The sequence below is a fragment of the Phyllobates terribilis genome, unplaced genomic scaffold (genome assembly GCF_046119375.1).
Source record: "Phyllobates terribilis strain yellow unplaced genomic scaffold, ASM4611937v1 Scaffold_7__3_contigs__length_470593459, whole genome shotgun sequence".
Taxonomy (NCBI): Eukaryota; Metazoa; Chordata; class Amphibia; order Anura; family Dendrobatidae; genus Phyllobates; species Phyllobates terribilis.
The window spans coordinates 416562614-416580154 of NW_027362767.1; the positions used below are offsets into that span (position 1 = coordinate 416562614).

The following is a 17541-nucleotide window of genomic DNA, read 5'->3' on the forward strand; positions in this document are numbered from 1 at the left end:
GACCCCTACCTGGTTACGTCTCCCTGTTTTGGTGAAATGGACACCTTGCTTTCTTCAAAGACTGCACCCGGTTACGGACATGCCGTAACCATCTTTATATGTTTTTCTTATTGTATTATTATTGTTTTTATCTTGTTATGTTTTTCTAAAATATGTTTAGTCCCGGAGTACTAAATTTCACTAGGGGGGAATGTGACACCCCAGGGGTCTGGTTGCCACAGTGATAGAGATATTACGTCTGAGAGCAGGTGGGAGGTCCTTTGGTCAGGGATCCTGTGCATGCCACACCTCCTGCCCAGTCTTGGGAGGGGAAGGACTTCCCCTATATAAACCTGGGGCTGAGGCAGGGTAGGGAGTTCTGAGAGGAGAAGACAGGGAGCAGAGCTGCTCTATGGGCTCTGCTCCACAGGCAGGCCCTGTCCAGGGGCCTGAGCCTGGAGTCAAGGAGAGTAGAGACAAGAAACAGCAGAAGCAATACTACTACGAGTCAGGGGCTGGCAGCTGCAGAGCTCGCCCTGACTGAGAAGCTTTCTTACCGGACCCGGCGTCCGAGGCTGTGGGGACTAACTCTTACCCAGCAGCAGAAGCCGACCGGCAGGGGATTTCAGGTCCTCAGGCCCAGAAACCCGAAGGCACGGTCACACGTGTGGGACCAGCACCGCCATCGTGGAGCGGAAGCCATTAGAAGGCCCCGAGTCACCGGCCATACGGGTGAGCACCACACGGTACACTCAGGGACGTGGGCTACTTATATCCGCTTCTAGCAAGGTAGCCAGAAGAGTACAGTCAGTTTGGGAGGCCTACAACTCCGCCTGGCCAGGGGAGATCCCATCTGCTCAAGGACTGACCAGGCCCCGTTCACTAGCAAGTACTCCGGGAGGGTCTATCGTTGTTACCAGTAAAGACCCTGAATTACACCGCACCGTCTCTGAGTGGTTCCTGCTACCCCCATCATCCACATCTGCTGCCCTGAGGCCATACCCCTCCCGTTGGGGGTTATACCATCTATGCTGCACCATCCATCCACCGGCCTCAGCGGACTGTCCTGCAGCGGCAGCTCCATAGCTGCATTCAACGGGTGGCGTAGTCGTCCTACATCTACCGCTGTTACATCGCCGCTCAGTTTGACTCCCTGGGCACGGACCGGGTCACCGCCACGAGACTACAACCCTCAAGAGATCCGGCTCCGGGTAAGCTCCCGCGTGCGCAACGCAGCGCGACACAGGCCCAGGGGCGCGTCAGTAGAAACGTGAAAAAAGACTGAAAAGGGCCAAAAAGATCACTGATTATTACTAGAAGTTGATGTGAAGGACTGACCGGTATTAGGGGAAGTAGAGACTGTTGTGCCTGGAAAATAAAAGGAGAAACTTAATGGGGTATTTATTTTATAAAACCCACAGGAAATCCGGAGATAATAAAAAGCGGTCCGTCATTCAGGATCCTCATCTATTATTTAGGGCATTTTAAAGGATCGGGTTCATCTGTTCATTACAGAGACAGACCACTAATTTCAATAAGAATTGTGTAATCCAGATGAATTTTCTGCAGATTTGCACAAAAATGAAGGACTGGAATAACTTAATAGTATCACTGACCATTACTAGAATATGATTAGTAATGACTGACCTGTACCAGGAGGAGCAGAGACTGTTGTGCCTGGAAAATAAAGATAAGAGAGAATTAATGGAGAATCTGGTTTATAAAATCCATAGAACATCAGGAGATAATAGAGAGCGGTCCCTCAGTCAGGATCCTCAGCTATTAGTCAGAACCTTTTTGAGGATCTGGCACATCTGTTCATTGCAAAGACAGACCATTGTTTCCAATAAGGACTGTGTAATGCCTTACTTCTCCTGTGGGGGAGCTGCAGGGAAAGTTGTGTGAATTGTAAATGAATTTCATGGTAAATCTATACTGCTTTATTTTAATCATTATAGTTTTGTGATGAATGTATTTATTAGTTATTTTTGGACACCCTCTACCATTTGACCTATTAAAACAGATTGATTACACGGGTCCCAGCACTCAGACCTCAGTCGTGAGTTGAAAGTTCAAAACTGGACATCGTCTTTAATCGGAAATATGAGTGGAATATGTCCAATCACTAATATGTGTAAATAACCCTAAATAATGTAATGACTGACCTGTACCAGGAGGAGTAGAGACTGTTGTGCCTGGAAAATAAAGATAAGAGTCAATTAATGGGGTGTCTGGTTTAAAACTCTATATAGAATAATGAGATGGCCACATTGCCTTAAATGGGGACATCATGAGGGAATAAGCCCCTAATGTATTACTTGGTCAAGTCAGGTTATGAGGTAACTGACAATATTACTTGGAAGTTTCAGAAGTGGTACAAATCTGGCCTTAACTGGTTTTTGAGCGGTAAATGGAGAACAGCTGATTGGTTCTGAAAGTGGGGGAGAGTGGGGGCATATGCCTATATAAGGTGACGGCTCCTGTCAGGAGGGGTCAGTTTTACCTCAAGAGCTGAAGAAGCCTGAAGACGGGATGGAGGAGCTCCTGAGCCGGCTGCTGGAGAAGGCGAGCGCTGGGGGAGGTCGGGACTGGCTTCTGCGGTGCCTGGAGGAAGATTCAGCGGCGCAGGAAGAGGCAGTTGAGGGGGCGATTGAGGAGCCCGAAGATGGCGAGATACAGGACGGAGCGCCGGTTCCCCGTCGCAGTGTGAGACCCAGGAAGCTGCGACGCTGGTCCCCATCACCGCCGCCATCAGGAAGCAGACGGAGCCAGGGCAGGAAGAGGCCGGCGGCATCGCTAAGTGGGGAGCCTGTCAGCAGGCTCTCGCGTGGTCCCGCGAGAGGGCGCGTTCCCATGAGCCAGCCGGCATCCGAGTCCCCAGAGCGCGGGACGGATGAAGACAGCGGTGCAGCTGTGGTTGTCGCGACCGCTCCGTGGAGCCAGGGCGCCGGCTTGCAGCCGCAGCAAAAAGAGCTGTCAGGCGGCTGCAGCTGTGTCCCAGGCCTGGAGCCCGGCGGTTGTGGATAGTACCGGGAGGGCCCCTTTCACTGAGACCGCTCAGGGGTCTGGTGTGAGAATAGAGAAGACGTCAGGAACGCAAGGACAGAGGCAGACATCTCCGGCATAATGACAGTTTAATTGATAATGTTATTTCTAGTTCAGCCTCTCTTAAAGAGATAATTAATATTGCTGTGCAGGATGCCCTTAGGGGATGATATGGGGTCCTCCCTTAATGTTTTTCAGAGGCCTCATGTACCTGCAGCTTGTTTCAAGGAAGCATTGTCCTGCGAGGTTTCCCCTTTGGGTTTTCACTTGTCTGCGTCGGTGAAAGAAAGGATCTGGGCTGGGCAGTATTTGGATGTTTTTTCCCTGCTTCCCGGTAAAGATGCTTTTCGGACCGATAAACCGGATGAGGAAAAAAAGAAAATTTTTAAAACTTTTCATTCGTGGCTACAGGCCTTCTTAATTTATGCGGCCGTGTTGGGGGAGAAATCCGCGTCTCTTTGCTGTGGACTCCTTCAACATATAGATATTGTATTGGAGGCTTACCGCCATTTTGGCGGTACTGCTTGGCTGCTGTATGATGAAGCCTTTAGGCAAAAATTGTCTGTTCGCCCTTCATTAAAATGGGGGGTTAAAGACGTAGGCCTATGGCTACAAATGATGGTCCCACAGAGGCAACCTAATATTGTTAAGAACCCTGTTTCTCAGCAGATTCGGAAAGGGTTATGTTTCGCGTTTAATGAGTCCTCCTGCAAATGGCTGCGCAATTGTCGTTATAAGCATGAGTGTTCCATTTGCGGGGGGACTCACCCAATGAATAAATGCTTCAAGAAATGTACTCAGTCGCCTCAAAGGGCTATTGCAAAAGAGCCATTTCTTAATGGCAAAGACACCGGTGAAGGTGGCAGAAATGCTACCGTTTCTAAACAAATATCACAACAGGGAGAAAGCCCTGCTACTGTTTAAAGGTTTCACAGAAGGTTTTTTTTGTACCTAGTTTTGAAGGGTCTGGTTGCAAGGTAATTGAGAATTTACCTTCAGCCAGGCGTTTTCCTGAAGTAGCGAGAGAGAAAATTGTTAAGGAAATTCAGCTAGGTAGGTGTTCTGGTCCATTCATTGATCCCCCTTTTTTGAATTTTAGGATCTCCCCATTAGGGGTTGTTCCAAAAAAAGAGCGGGGTTCCTATCGCCTTATACATCATTTATCTTTCCCTCCCGGCGATTGAACGACCAGGTGGATAAGACTAAGGCGTATGTCCATTATGCCTCATTTGACATGGCCGTAGATTTATTACGGAATGTCGGCGGCAATGCCATGCTAGCTAAGACGGATATTCAAGCGGCTTTTCGGCTGCTTCCTGTTCATCCGTCTGGTTATTGTTCATTGGGTTTTGTTTTTGAGGGATTTTGTTTTTTTGACCGATGTCTCCCAATGGGTTTTTCATTATCCTGTTTTTATTTTGAATTTTTTTCTTCCTTTCTGCAATGGTGCCTTCAATCTATTTTCCCACAAGGCCATGTGTTGCATTATTTAGATGATTTTTTATTCTTAGGCCCTTCTGGTTCTGACATTTGCTCCCAATTGTTGACTTGTTTTTTGTCCATTATGGCTATTTTTGGGGTCCCCATTGCAGAAGATAAGACGGTTTTTCCTTGTACGAAACTGGAATTTTTAGGGATAGAGTTAGATTCTAATGAAATGGTATGTAGGCTGCCATTGGATAAAGCTGAAATCACTAGTCTACCTTTTTCTGCAACGGGAAACTGCTTCTTTGAGGGATTTTCAATCTTTATTAGGAGCATTAAATTTTGCTTTGCGCATAATACCAGTCGGGAGAATTTTTTTGAGGCGTTTGTACGAGCCTATCAAAGGCCACACCTCCCCAACGTCCTTGATTATTATTTTTCCTGATCTGAAGGAGGATTTATGGGTGTGGGCCCGGTTTTTGGACGAGTATAATGGTGTGTCTAGCTGGCAGTCAGAATTTCAATCAGCGGATAAACTGCAATTGTTTTGTGCAGCCAGTCTTTCCGGTTTTGGAGGATTTTTCCGCGGTGCATGGATTACAGAGCTTTGGCCGGGTTTTTTCTGCGGTAGGGATTTTACTATATCCTTTTTTGAAGTCTTTTCAGTTTTTGCTATTTTTTCCATTTGGAGTTCTCGTCTCGATAATTGTAGAATTTTGTTGCGCTCCAGATCTCCAGGTCTTTGTTTTTCACTTAACACTATGTCTTCTAGAAACGGGTTGATCTCTAAAATTTTGAGGCATTTGATGTTAATATTACTTCAGCACAACATTTGGCTTAAAGCCTGCGTTTCTACAGAATATAGTAATGTAATGGCGGATCTTCTGTCTCAGCAGCGGGTGGAAGAATTCCTTGCGCGGTATCCAGAGGCAGAAGCGGACAGAACGTGGCTTCCCACGTCCCTGTAGGATCTGGTTTAATTCATGTTCCTAAATACATTATTCATTCCTTAGCTCCGCGCACATGGGCTGGTTATACATGCGCGTGAGAGCGATGGCGGGGATTTTGTCAAGTTAATGGCTTTGATCCTCATGCATGTTTTGCTACTTCAGCCTTGTCATTTTTAGACATGTTAGTGAATGAAGGGTTGTCTCACTCGGCTTTGGCAAAAATTGTAGCAGGGATATCATTTTTCTTAAAGCTATATGGGTCAGCTCCCTTGTCGTCATTATTTGTGGTAAAACAATTTTTAAAGGGTTTTAAACGTAATTCTTTTTCTGCAGATACCAGACGACCAGTTACGATTGAACTTTTGTCTAAATTGTGTTCGGTGGTTTCTGAGGTTTGTTTCGACCTTTTTGAAGCAACTCTTTTTAGAGCCATTTTTATTACTTTATTTTTTTCAGCAATGAGGACGGGGGAGTTATTGTCAGATAATGGGCTTCGGCCTACGGGGCTTCTGTTATCTGACGTTTCAGTACTACAGCACAGTATGGTCCTTTTCTTGAGGAGTTCTAAGATCAGTTAGGCAGGGGTACTAAAATCATAGTAAGGGCAATCCGTGATTCTCCCTTATGCCCTGTGTCTAACATGAGACGATGGCTTTCAATTCGCCCCCTTGGTTTTTCCCTTCTATTCATTCATAAAAATGGTAGCCCAGTAACTAAATTCCAATTTTCTTTCATATTGAGGAAATGCTTGAGCGATTTGAAACTGGGGAATTTACTTATTACAGGTCATTCGTTTAGGATAGGGGCAGCAACTACGGCTGCCCAAGCTGGCCTAGATGAGAATTTGATTAAGCAATTAGGGAGGTGGAAGTCAAAACGATACCAATTGTATGTTCGCCCTGACTTGTTATTTACATGTTGATTCTTTTTATTTTGTAGGGCCCAAATGTATATGGATTATTGGGCACTCTTACATCTATTGGGCGCAGAGAAGGGCGAGTAAAAGAAATTATTCGGAAAATGTATCGTTTAGTTCATCCGAATTTCAAATCTTCTGGCATGGTATTCGTGGTATGCGTTGGTCACAGTTGAAGAAAGTATTATTAGATTTATCTTTGCGTTATCCCATACCTGATTTTTTAATCTTATATTTATTGGGTAATGATATTGGCAAGTTTCGGTCTTCCGATCTGCTCTGGCAAGTCAAACAAGATCTTCTCTGGATTTCCAATTTTTTTCCTGCTGCTACGATTGCCTTTTCGGAGATAATATCCTGCCTCCGTTGGAAATCGGATGGGGTATTTTTTCTTGAAAAGATCAAGCGTAAGGTGAATAAGGATCTTTCCAAATTTTTGCCAAGCCTCAACGGTTTTTGCTATAGGCACAGAGAGTTAGAGGGATATGTAGTAGGGATGTATAGTAGAGATTCCGTTCATCTTTCTGATATCTGTTATGACATTTTGAATTTAGACTTTCAGACTATGATCGAGCATTGGTCGGGTGGCTTTGTCGGGGGGGCCTCTGCTTTTTAAGCAGAGTCCTGGTGGATGGGTCACCCAGAAACTTGGGTGGACCCGTATGGAGATAATTATTAATGAGTTATTTATTAAATTATTTATTTATGTCTGGAGCATTTTTAATATTTAATGTATTTGATTATTTATGGATTTACTATATTGATTATTTGATTAAACTTGACAAAGGTATCCGACCAATAAATAAGTTTTACCCCATATATAATGGTAGTGTGGTTCTTTTATTAATTTAAGTATGTTTATCAATTGTGGGCTTTATGACCTCATGAGATAATAAAGAGGGATCCCCCATTCAGATATTTCACATATTTTTCTTTTAGCTAGAGTGTGTAACAGAGAGCATCTTCCATCCTAGAGGCACATTTGAGCATTACATAGACAGTCGATTGATTTCAATAAAAATTGTGTAATGCCTTATTTACCCTGCGGGGGCACTGCAGTTGAATTAGACAATTTAAATTACGGGTGATCGCTGGATCATAAGGATCTGCAAGTATCCTTAAGGATCAATTCCTGTGATCACTTTATTGTCTAGAAACTTTTTTATATAAAAAAAAAGATTAAGATAGAGAAGATTTTTCACAACAGAACCAGAATAATCCAGACGAATCTTATGCTGATTTGTAGGAAAATAGAGATCTGGAACAATTTAATAGTATCACTGACTGCTGCTAAAATATATGGTGAGGACTGACCTGTATTTGGAGAAGTAGAAACTGTTGTGCCTGGAAAATAAATAAAGGGAGAGAATTAATGGGAAATATAAAACCCACAGGAAATCGGGAGATAATAAAGAACGATCCCTCATTCAGGATCCTCATCTATTAGTTAGAATCTTTTTGAGCACCGGGCACATCCATTCACTACAAAGACAGACCAATAATTTAAGTAAGAACTGTGTAATTCCTTACTTCTCCTGTGGGGGAGCTACAGGGAAATCAGTGCAAATTATAACTGAATTTCATGATAAATCTATACTCCATTATTATAGTTTTGTGATAAATGCATTTATGGGGATAGTCATCTTTGGACAACCCTTTCCCTTTTCCTCTATTTGAACGGATCAATCACATGGGTCCCAACACTCAGACCTCAACCATGAGCTGACAGTTCAAAACTGGACTTCCCCTTTAATAGAAAATCTGAGCGGAATATGTCCAATGTCTTCTGTGCGTAAAGAACCCGAAATTATCTAATGACTGACCTGTACCAGGAGACGTAGAGACTGTTGTGCCTGGAAAATAAAGATAAGAGAGAATTAAAGGGGCGTCTGGTTTAAAACTCCATAGGGAATACTGAGATAATCAAGAGGGATCCCCCATTCAGAATCCTCATCTATTAGACAGAGGATGTAACAAGGAGCGTCTTTCTCTCTGGAGGACCGGCCACGTTTGTGCATTACACAGACAGCCCACTGATTTATCTTTGGACACTCCCTATCCTTATTCATTTCAATAAGAATTGTGTAATCCAGATGAATTTTCTGCAGATTTGCACAAAAATTAAGGACTGGAATAACTTAATAGTATCACTGACCATTACTAGAATATGATTAGTAATGACTGACCTGTACCTGGAGAAGTAGTGACTGTTGTGCCTGGAAAATAAAGATAAGAGTCAATTAATGGGATGTCTGGTTTAAAACTCTATATAGAATAATGAGATAATAATGAGGGATCCCCCATTCAGAATCCTCATCTATTAGCCAGAGTATGTAACAAAGAGCGGCTTTCACTCTGGAGGACCGGGCACATTTGTGTATTACATAAACAGCCTATTGATTTCATTTTTGATTGGACACGTTTGTGCATTAAGAAGACAGGCCATTGATTTAAATAAGAATTGTGCAATGCCTTATTACCCCAGTGGGGGCACTGCAGTTGCACTAGACAATTCAGATTACATCTGATTGCTGGAGATCCTTGCGGAAGGATGAGTTTATTGTCTAAAATTTTTTTTTTTAATATAAAAAAAAAATAAGATAAAGGATATCTTTAATAACAGAACAAGAAGAATCCAGATGAATGTTACGCAGGTTTGTAGGAGAATAGAGGTCTGGAAGAATTTCATAGTAGCACTGACCATTACTAGAAGTTGATGTGAAGGACTGACCTGTATGAGGGGAAGTAGAAACTGTTGTGCCTGGAAAATAAATCAAAGGAGAAAATTAATGTGATATCTGGTTTGTAAAATCCACAGGAAATCCGGATACTAATAAAGAGCCGTCCCACATTCAGGATCTTAAATTATTAGTTAGAGCGTTCTAGAAGATTGGGCACATCCGCTCATTACAAAAGGCAACCCATTGATTTCAATAAGAGCTGTGTAATGTCTGACTTCTCCTGTGGGGGAGCTGCAGGGAAATCAGTGTAAATTGTAAATTAATTTAATGGTAAATCTACAGTGGGGAAATAAGTATTTGATACACTGTCGATTTTGCAAGTTTTCCCACCTACAAACAATGGAGAAGTCTGTAATTTTTATCATAGGTACACTTCAACTGAGATACAGAATCTTAAAAAAAATCCAGAATATTACATTGTATGATTTTTCCATTATTAATTTGCATTTTTTGCATGAAATAAGTATTTGATACAATAGAAAAACAGAACTTAATATTTGGTCCAGAAACCTTTGTTTGCAATTACAGAGGTCAGACATTTCCTGTAGTTCTTGACCAGGTTTGCGTACACTGCAACAGGGATTTTGGCCCCCTCCTCCATACAGATCTTCTCCAGATCTTTAATGCTTTGGGTCTGTCGCTTATCAACATTGAGTTTCAGCTCTCTCCAAAGAATTTTCTTTGGGTTCAGGTCTGGAGACTGGCTAGGACACTCCAGGAATTTGAAATGCTTCTTACAGAGCCACTCCTTAGTTGCCCTGGCTGTGTGTTTTGGTTCATTGTCATGCTGGAAGACCCAGCTACGACCCATCTTCAATGCTCTTACTGAGGGAAGGAGGTTGTTGGCCAAAATCTCGCGATACATAACCCCATCCATTCGCCCATCAATACGACACAGTCATCCTGTCCCCTTTGGAGAAAAGCTCCAAATACAGGAAGTGGTGTTGATACCAAAAAGTTCTATTTTGGTCTCATCTATCCACATGACCTTCTCCCATGCCTTCTCTGGATCATCCAGATGGTCACTGGTGAACTTCAAATGGGCCTGGACATGTGCTGTCATGAGCAGGGGGACCTTACGTGCCCTGCAAGATTTTAATCCAAGATGGTGTAGTGTGTTACTAACAGTAATATTTGACACTGTGGTCCCGCTCTCTTCAGGTCATTGACCAGGTCCTCCCGTGTAGTTCTGGGCTGATTCCTGACCTTTCTCAGAATCATCCTTACCCCATGAGGCGAGATCATGCATGGAGCCCCAGAGTGAGGAAAATTGACAGTCATCTTGTGTTTCTTACATTTTCCAATAATTGTGCCAACAGTTGTTGCCTTCTCACCAAGCTGCTTCCCTATTGTCCTGTAGACCATCCCAGCCCTGTGCAGGTCTTCAATTTTGTTCCTGGTGTCCTTAGAAAGCTCTTTGGTCTTGGCCATGGTGGAGAGGTTTGATGTGATTGAATGTGTGGACAGGTGTCTTTTGTACATGTAATGAGTTCAAACAGGTGGAATCAATACAGGTAATGAGTACAGAGTAGGAGGGCTTCTTAAGGAAAAACTAACAGGTCTGTGAGAGCCAAAATTTTTGCTGGTTGGTAGGTGATCAAATACTTAATTAAATTGCATTTTATTGCATGAAATATTTAAAAATCATACAATGTGATTTTCTGTTTTTTTTTTTTTTTAGATTCAGTCTCTCACAGGTGAAGTGTACCTACGATAAAAATTACAGATCTCTCCATTCTTTAAAGTTGGGAAAACTTGCAAAATCAACAGTGTATCAAATACTTATTTTCCCCACTGTATACTCCATCATTATAGTTTTGTGATATATGCAATCATGGGGATAGCCATCTATGGCACCCACTACCCTTTTTCCTCCATTAGAACAGATCGATCACACAGGTCCCAACACTCAAACAGACCTCTGTCGTGAGCTGACAGTTCAAAACTAGAAATCCTCTTTAATGGAAAATACAAGTGGAATATGTCTAATGAGTTATGTGTGTAAATAACCCTAAATTTTCTAATGACTGACCTGTACCTGGAGAAGTAGAGACTGTTGTTCCTGGAAAATAAAGATAAGAGAGAATTAATGGGGTGTCTGGTTTAAAAGTCCACAGTTAATAGTGAGATAATAATGAGGGATCCCCCATTTAGAATCCTCATCTATTAGGCAGACTATGTAACAAGGAGCGTCTTTCATTCTGGAGGACCAGGCACATTTGTGCATTACATAAACAGCCTATTGATTTCAATAAGAATAGTGTAATGCCTTATTTCCCCTGTGGGGGCACTGCAGTTCAATTAGACAATTAAGATGACAGCTAATTGATGTGGATAATTGTGAAAGAGATCCTTGTGATCAATTTATTGTTATATATATTTTTTTTTACTAAAAAAAAGATTAAGATAGATAACATCTTTAATGACAGAACCAAATAATCTAGATTAATCTTACATAGATCTGCAGGAAAATAGAGGTCTGGAAGAATTTAGTAGTGTCACTATTACTAGAATACGATAGTAGGGACTGACCTGTACCCACAGAGGTAGAGACTGTTGTGCCTGGAAGATAAAGATAAAAGACAATTAATGGTTTAAAACTTCAAAGGGAATACTGAAATAATAAATTCTTTCATTCTGAATTTTTATCTTTTAGCTAGAGTATGTAACAAAGAGCGTCCTCCATTTTGGAGGACTGGGTAGGTTTGAGCATTACACAGACAGCCAATTGATTTCAATAAAAATTGTGTAATGCCTTATTTACCCTTTGGGGGCACTGCAGTTAAATTAGACAATTCAGAATACAGGTGATCGCTGGATCACAGGGATCCGGAAGGATAAATCCATGTGATCAGTTTATTGTCTAGAATTTTTTTTTTATATAAGAAAAGATTAAGATCTTCTCTAACCACAGAAACAGAAGAATCCAGATGAATCTTATGCAGATTTGTAGGAAAATATATGTCTGGAAGAAGTTTATAGTATAACAAAATTAGTTTTCCAATAGGACTCCTGAACAAAATCTCAAGCCTGCTAAAAAATCCGGAGACTATAGCATTAAGGAACACAAAATACATATATAATACTTTTAATGAAGATAATATTTTTATTAAGCATAATTATACGCTAGGTTGGGAAAAAGACTTTCCTCCTAATATAAGAGACTCTGCCATTTCCTCTCCCACTTTGGATTGAAACACAGAAACTTTATTATAAATATTTTATTGAAACTTTTTGAATGATTTATACTTTCTGGGTGCTTTGGCTCAGTTTGACTTTATTTGGTTCTTTTTGTTTTCTTTTGTTCAGTTTTGCTGCTAGATGTAAGACTGCCCTCTCCTCTCCCTTAAAGGGAATCTGTCACCCCTCTGGGAGATATCAGACCTCAACTATGGCCATACAGGATATAGAAAAGTAAATCTATACTTACCTGTATGGCCCATAGCAGAGGTCTGATTGTAGAGAAATCTGGTTTTATAAAGTCTGTTTTCCAGAGGCTTGGCATCCAAGGGATGCCAAGCAAAACCCTTCCTATCTGCTGACTATTCCCCTAAATCGCCGCCTCTGTGCTAAATTACCATATTCCTCCTCCCCTGCACGTCACAGACCCAGTGACAGACCCTGTGACGTGCCCTGCTCTGCCTCCCCTCCCGCGCATGCGCAAAGCCCCGTTTGGCTGCGTACTGCGCCGCAGCCTTGTATTGCGCAAGCGACGGTGAGTCAGAGACTTCCGCTCCACTGGCAGTACGCAGCCAAACGGGGTCGGCGGGAAACAAAGCGCGCTCTATGGGAGCAGCGCTTTGCGCATGCGCGGGAGGGGAGGCAGAGAAGGGCACATCACAGGGTCTGTCACAGGGCCCTGTGATATGCAGGGGAGGGGAGAATATGGTAATTTAGCACAGAGACGGCGATTTAGGGGAATAGTAAGCAGAGCGGTCCCTGATTCAGGATAGTTAGAGCATTCTAGGGGATCGGGCACATCCGCTCATTACTCAGACAGCCCATTGATTTCAATAAAAGCTTTGTAATGCCTTATTTTTCCTTTGGGGGGTGCTGTAGGGAAATCAGACAATTGCTTCCAGGTAGTCCCAGATTACAGATGATCACCGGATGTCCTAGCATGGGATCAGTTTACTAAATGGACATGTTTCTTAAAATAAAGGGATTGTCCCATATGGAGAAAATCATTAAAGATACAAGAAGAAGAATCCTGATGAATCTGGCAAAGCAAAAGGCTCTTGAGCCCCCTCCATACTTGCGGATCCCTGGCCAAGACGTTAATTCACATTAACAAAATAGAGGTCTGGAAGAATTTAATAGCATCACTGACCATTACTAGAAACTTATGTGAAGGACTGACCTGTATTTGGTGAAGTAGAAACTGTTGTGCCTGGAAAATAAATAAAAGAAAAGAATTAATGGGGTATGTAAAATCCACAGGAAATCTGGAAATAATAAAGAGCGGTCTCTAACTCAGGATCCTCAATTATTACTTAGAGCTTTCTACAGGACTGGGCACATCCGCTCGTTACACAGAAAACCCATTGATTTCAATAAGAGCTGTGTAATGCCTTATTTCTCCTGTGGGGGCAGTGTGGAGAAATCAGACAATTATCTCCAGGTCCTTCATGATTACGGATGATCATTGGATGTCCTAGCAGAAAGGCTTCATATAATAAGTTTACTATATGGACACATTTCTGAAAAAAGGAAATGACCTGTATGGAGAAGAATCCTTATGAATCTGACACAGATAAGTAGGAAAATGTTCTTGAGCCCCCTCCGCACTTACGGATCTTGCCCAAGGCCTTATTTAAAATCCTAATGAAGGAAGGGGGTAATGATACAAGCTGAAGAATTCAGCTGGATCTCATAGAGATCAATGGAAACATGAAAAAAAAGTCTGAAGTTGAAACTTCAAAACTGGACATCCCCTTCAATAGAAAATATGAGTGGAATTTGTCCAATTACTAAAGATTTTAAAAAAACTCTAAATAATCTAATGACTGACCTGTACCAGGAGAAGTAGTGACTGTTGTGCCTGGAAAAAAAATGTAAGGGACAATTAGTGGGGTGTCTGGTTTAAAACTCCACAAGGAATACTGAGATAATAATAAAAGGATCTCCCATTCAGAATTTTTAGCTTCTAGCTGGAGTGTGTAACAAAGAGCGCCCTCCACTCTGGAGGACCGGGCAGGTTTGAATATTACATAGACAGCCGATTGATTTAAATAAAAATTGTGTAATGCCTTATTTACCCTGCGGGGGCACTGCAGTTAAATTAGACAATTCAGATTACAGATGATCGCTGCATCACAGGGATCCGCAATGATAGATCCATGTGATCAGTTTATTGTCTAGAATTTTTTTTATATGAATCTTATGCAGATTTGTAGGAAAATATAGGTCTGAATTTTTATAGTGTCACTGACTACTACTAGAAATTGATGGTAAGGACTGACCTGTATTTGGTGAAGTAGAAACTGTTGTTCCTAGAAAATAAAGAAAAAGAGAAAATTAATGGGGTATATAAAATCCATAGGAAATCTGGAGACAATAAAGAGCGGTCTCTCATTCAGGATCCTCATTTATTAGTTAGTGTATTCTAGAAGACCGGGCACATCCTCTCATTACTCAGACAGCCCATTGAGTTCAATAAAAGCCGTGTAATGCCTTAATTTTCCTTTGGGGGTGGTGTAGGGAAATCAGACAATTGCTTCCAGGTCCTCCCAGATTACAGATAATCACTAGATGTCCTAGCAGAAAGGCTTCGTGTGATCGGTCTATTAAATGGACACCTTTCTAAAAAAAAAGGGACTGTCCCGTATGGAGAAAATCATTAAAGATACAAAGGATCCTCATTTATTACTTAGAGATTTCTACAGGACTGGGCACATCCGCTCATTCACAGAGAACCCATTAATTTCAAAACATGCTTTGTAATGCCTTATTTTTCCTGTGGGGGCAGTGTGGAGAAATCAGACAATTGCTTTCAGGTCCTTCCTGATTACTGTATAGATGATCCCTGCAGAAAGGCTTCCTGTGACCAGTTTACCACCTGGAAACCTTTCTAAAAAAAAAAGGGATTATCCTGTATGGAGAACATCATTAAAAATACAAGCAGAAGAATCCTGATGAATCTGACACAGATAAGTCCTGCCTACTTCCTTACTTGTGCATGCTGCACTGTCGGCGGCATGCCTAGCGCGTGTGTGGCGCCCCTGAGGGTTTGACCGCCACAGGAATGCTGCACTTCTTTAATGGAGTGTGGTGTTCCTCCTCTGAGGTAAGGCCGGTGTGATGGTAGTGATCTAGCCTTTTGCATCCAACACCACATTTCCACCAGAGGGAGCTAGTATGCACCAGGTGCTGCTCCCCTGGTTACAGGGAGACTGGGGAACACAAAGTGGTAGGAACCAGTTAGTAGGTGTGGGTGGAGGAACAGTTAGTCAGTGACACTTCTAATTTCATATTTAATAGAATGCCATCTTTGATCTTGGTCCTTCTGTCCTGTCCGTCTAGTGCGGAGGTCAATCCTTCAGTCCTTTGTGGTGTCGGACAGTCTGTCTGTCAAGTGGTCGTACTGTGCTGTCAAAATACTGTGTGTAATGTGACTTCCCTCTGGGAGCGCAGATCCTGTGTGGGCCTGCACCGGCATGGGACACAGCCCTCGTACCCCGATCTATGGGACGAGAGGTAGGTTGCAGACAAGGAATGTCTCAACCTGGCCAAGGACCAGGATCAAGAAGGCCCGGGAGCTTTAGAGTGTGGCTCCCTAGCAAATGGGTCCCGGGGAGGATGCAGACGGAGCGGAGCACGCCACCTGTCCTCGCCTACCTGATCTATTCAGAGGGATTCCGGCTGCAAGAGGGGTACCGGCCCCCGACACCCGACCTCGTACTCTACGTCCAGGACGGGAAAGCCCGCTTAGGCCCTGAGGATCCCACCGGGCATCGGATGGAGAGGAATTGCCACCCGAGCCCTACACCTGAGAGGAGCTCAGAGGGAGACCCGGCCTATCTACACACGCACAGACGGGAAAGGGTGAAGTCTGTAGTGCAGGAACACTCTGGTGTAGGGTCGCTACCGAACACTGGACTTCCTTGGAGGTAGTCGGACCCCCGTCCCTGGTGGCCGCAGGACTCCGCAAGGAGCAGGGAGTCGCCTTCCCGCTAACATCTCTGAGTGAGTAAAGCCTTGGAAGTTCACCCCTATGGCCTCCGGACTGTTCATTATGCTCCATACCACGTGATGCGGTGCCCATACTCCCGCATTACTACCCCCCCTTTATCCTGCCCTGCCTGCCCTGAGGCCACGCTCCGCCTGTGGGGAGCAGTGAGAACTCTAGCCGCCATGACACCAGGCCTCAGCGGACTGCTAGCGGCGCTGGTGGCTCATCACCTGACACCACAGGTGGCGTAGTCGACAAATACCACTCAACCCTGAAAGCCCTTACATCCTTTTTTAATGTGACGGCCCTGGGCACGGAATGGGTCCAGGCCACGGCGGCATCCCCCTCAACATCTGACCCGGCTCCGAGTACCCCATCTTCCCAGGGCAGGGCTGCGAGCGTCACACGTGCGCGCGCTCCCCTGTTCTTGAAGGGGCAGTGCCCGCACATGGAAAAATGTCACCACCTGTCAGCTGGGAGGCATTTTGATAGGTGATCACCTGCAAGGTGTCTCCCAGCCAATAGCTGAGAAACATCTTGTATAAAAGGCACCCTACCCTTCGGTTTTGGTCACGTGCTGAGTAGATGCCTTCGGTTTCAGTCACGTGCTGAGAAGATGACCGGTTTCAGTCACGTGCTGAGCTGATGGCTTCGCTTTCAGTCACTGGCTGAGTAGAGGCCTTCGGTTTCAGTCACGTGCTGAGCTGATGCCTTCGGTTTCAGTCACTTGCTGAGTAGAGGCCTTTGGTTTCAGTCACGTACAGAGCAGATGCCTTCAGCTTCTCTCAATAGGAGAGAACTGTGAGAAGCTGGAGGAAAGTAGTCGGCACGTGACCACAAGTATGCAAATCACATACATGAGATCATGTGACCGCCCACTTGCACCGAGAAGAGCTATCGGATGTAAGTGGGTCTTCAAAAACAAATATGACTCAGAAGGTAAAGTTCACCGGTTTAAGGCAAGATTGGTCGCAAAAGGGTACTCGCAAAAGTATGGTGAAGATTATGATGCTACATTTTCTCCAGTTGCGAAGCAAACTACATTCAGAACTTTAGTGTCCGTAGCGGCAGTTCAACAGATGACAGTGAGACATTTTGACATCAAAACAGCCTTACTGCATGGTGATATTGAGGAAGAGTTGTACATGAGCCAACCCAAGGGATATATTAAAAAGGGTGAAGAGCACCTTGTTTGTAGAATGCAAAAATCTCTCTATGGACTTAAGCAGTCGGCAAGAGCATGGAACTCAAAAATGAACAAAGTTTTGATGGATGAAGGATTTAAAGAGTCTCAAGTTGATCCATGTTAGTCTA

General features: G+C 43.5%; 1 protein-coding gene across 3 annotated transcripts in view; it reads right to left on the reverse strand.

The window, feature by feature from the left end:
• The window catches only part of LOC141155119 (uncharacterized), a 99409-nt gene that overhangs the window by 39775 nt on the left and 42093 nt on the right, over positions 1-17541 (reverse strand). For 2 of the 3 annotated variants that reach the window (XM_073641789.1, XM_073641788.1), the window contains exons 14-25: positions 14519-14548; positions 14068-14097; positions 13417-13446; positions 11589-11618; positions 11089-11118; positions 9047-9076; positions 8502-8531; positions 8139-8168; positions 7630-7659; positions 2145-2174; positions 1627-1656; positions 1318-1347 (exon numbers count right to left, since the gene is read on the reverse strand). In XM_073641789.1, the coding sequence (XP_073497890.1) occupies positions 1318-1347; positions 1627-1656; positions 2145-2174; positions 7630-7659; positions 8139-8168; positions 8502-8531; positions 9047-9076; positions 11089-11118; positions 11589-11618; positions 13417-13446; positions 14068-14097; positions 14519-14548 (360 nt within the window). The remainder of the gene's footprint in view (positions 1-1317; positions 1348-1626; positions 1657-2144; positions 2175-7629; positions 7660-8138; positions 8169-8501; positions 8532-9046; positions 9077-11088; positions 11119-11588; positions 11619-13416; positions 13447-14067; positions 14098-14518; positions 14549-17541) is intronic. The other variant, XM_073641787.1, reaches the window with a different exon arrangement.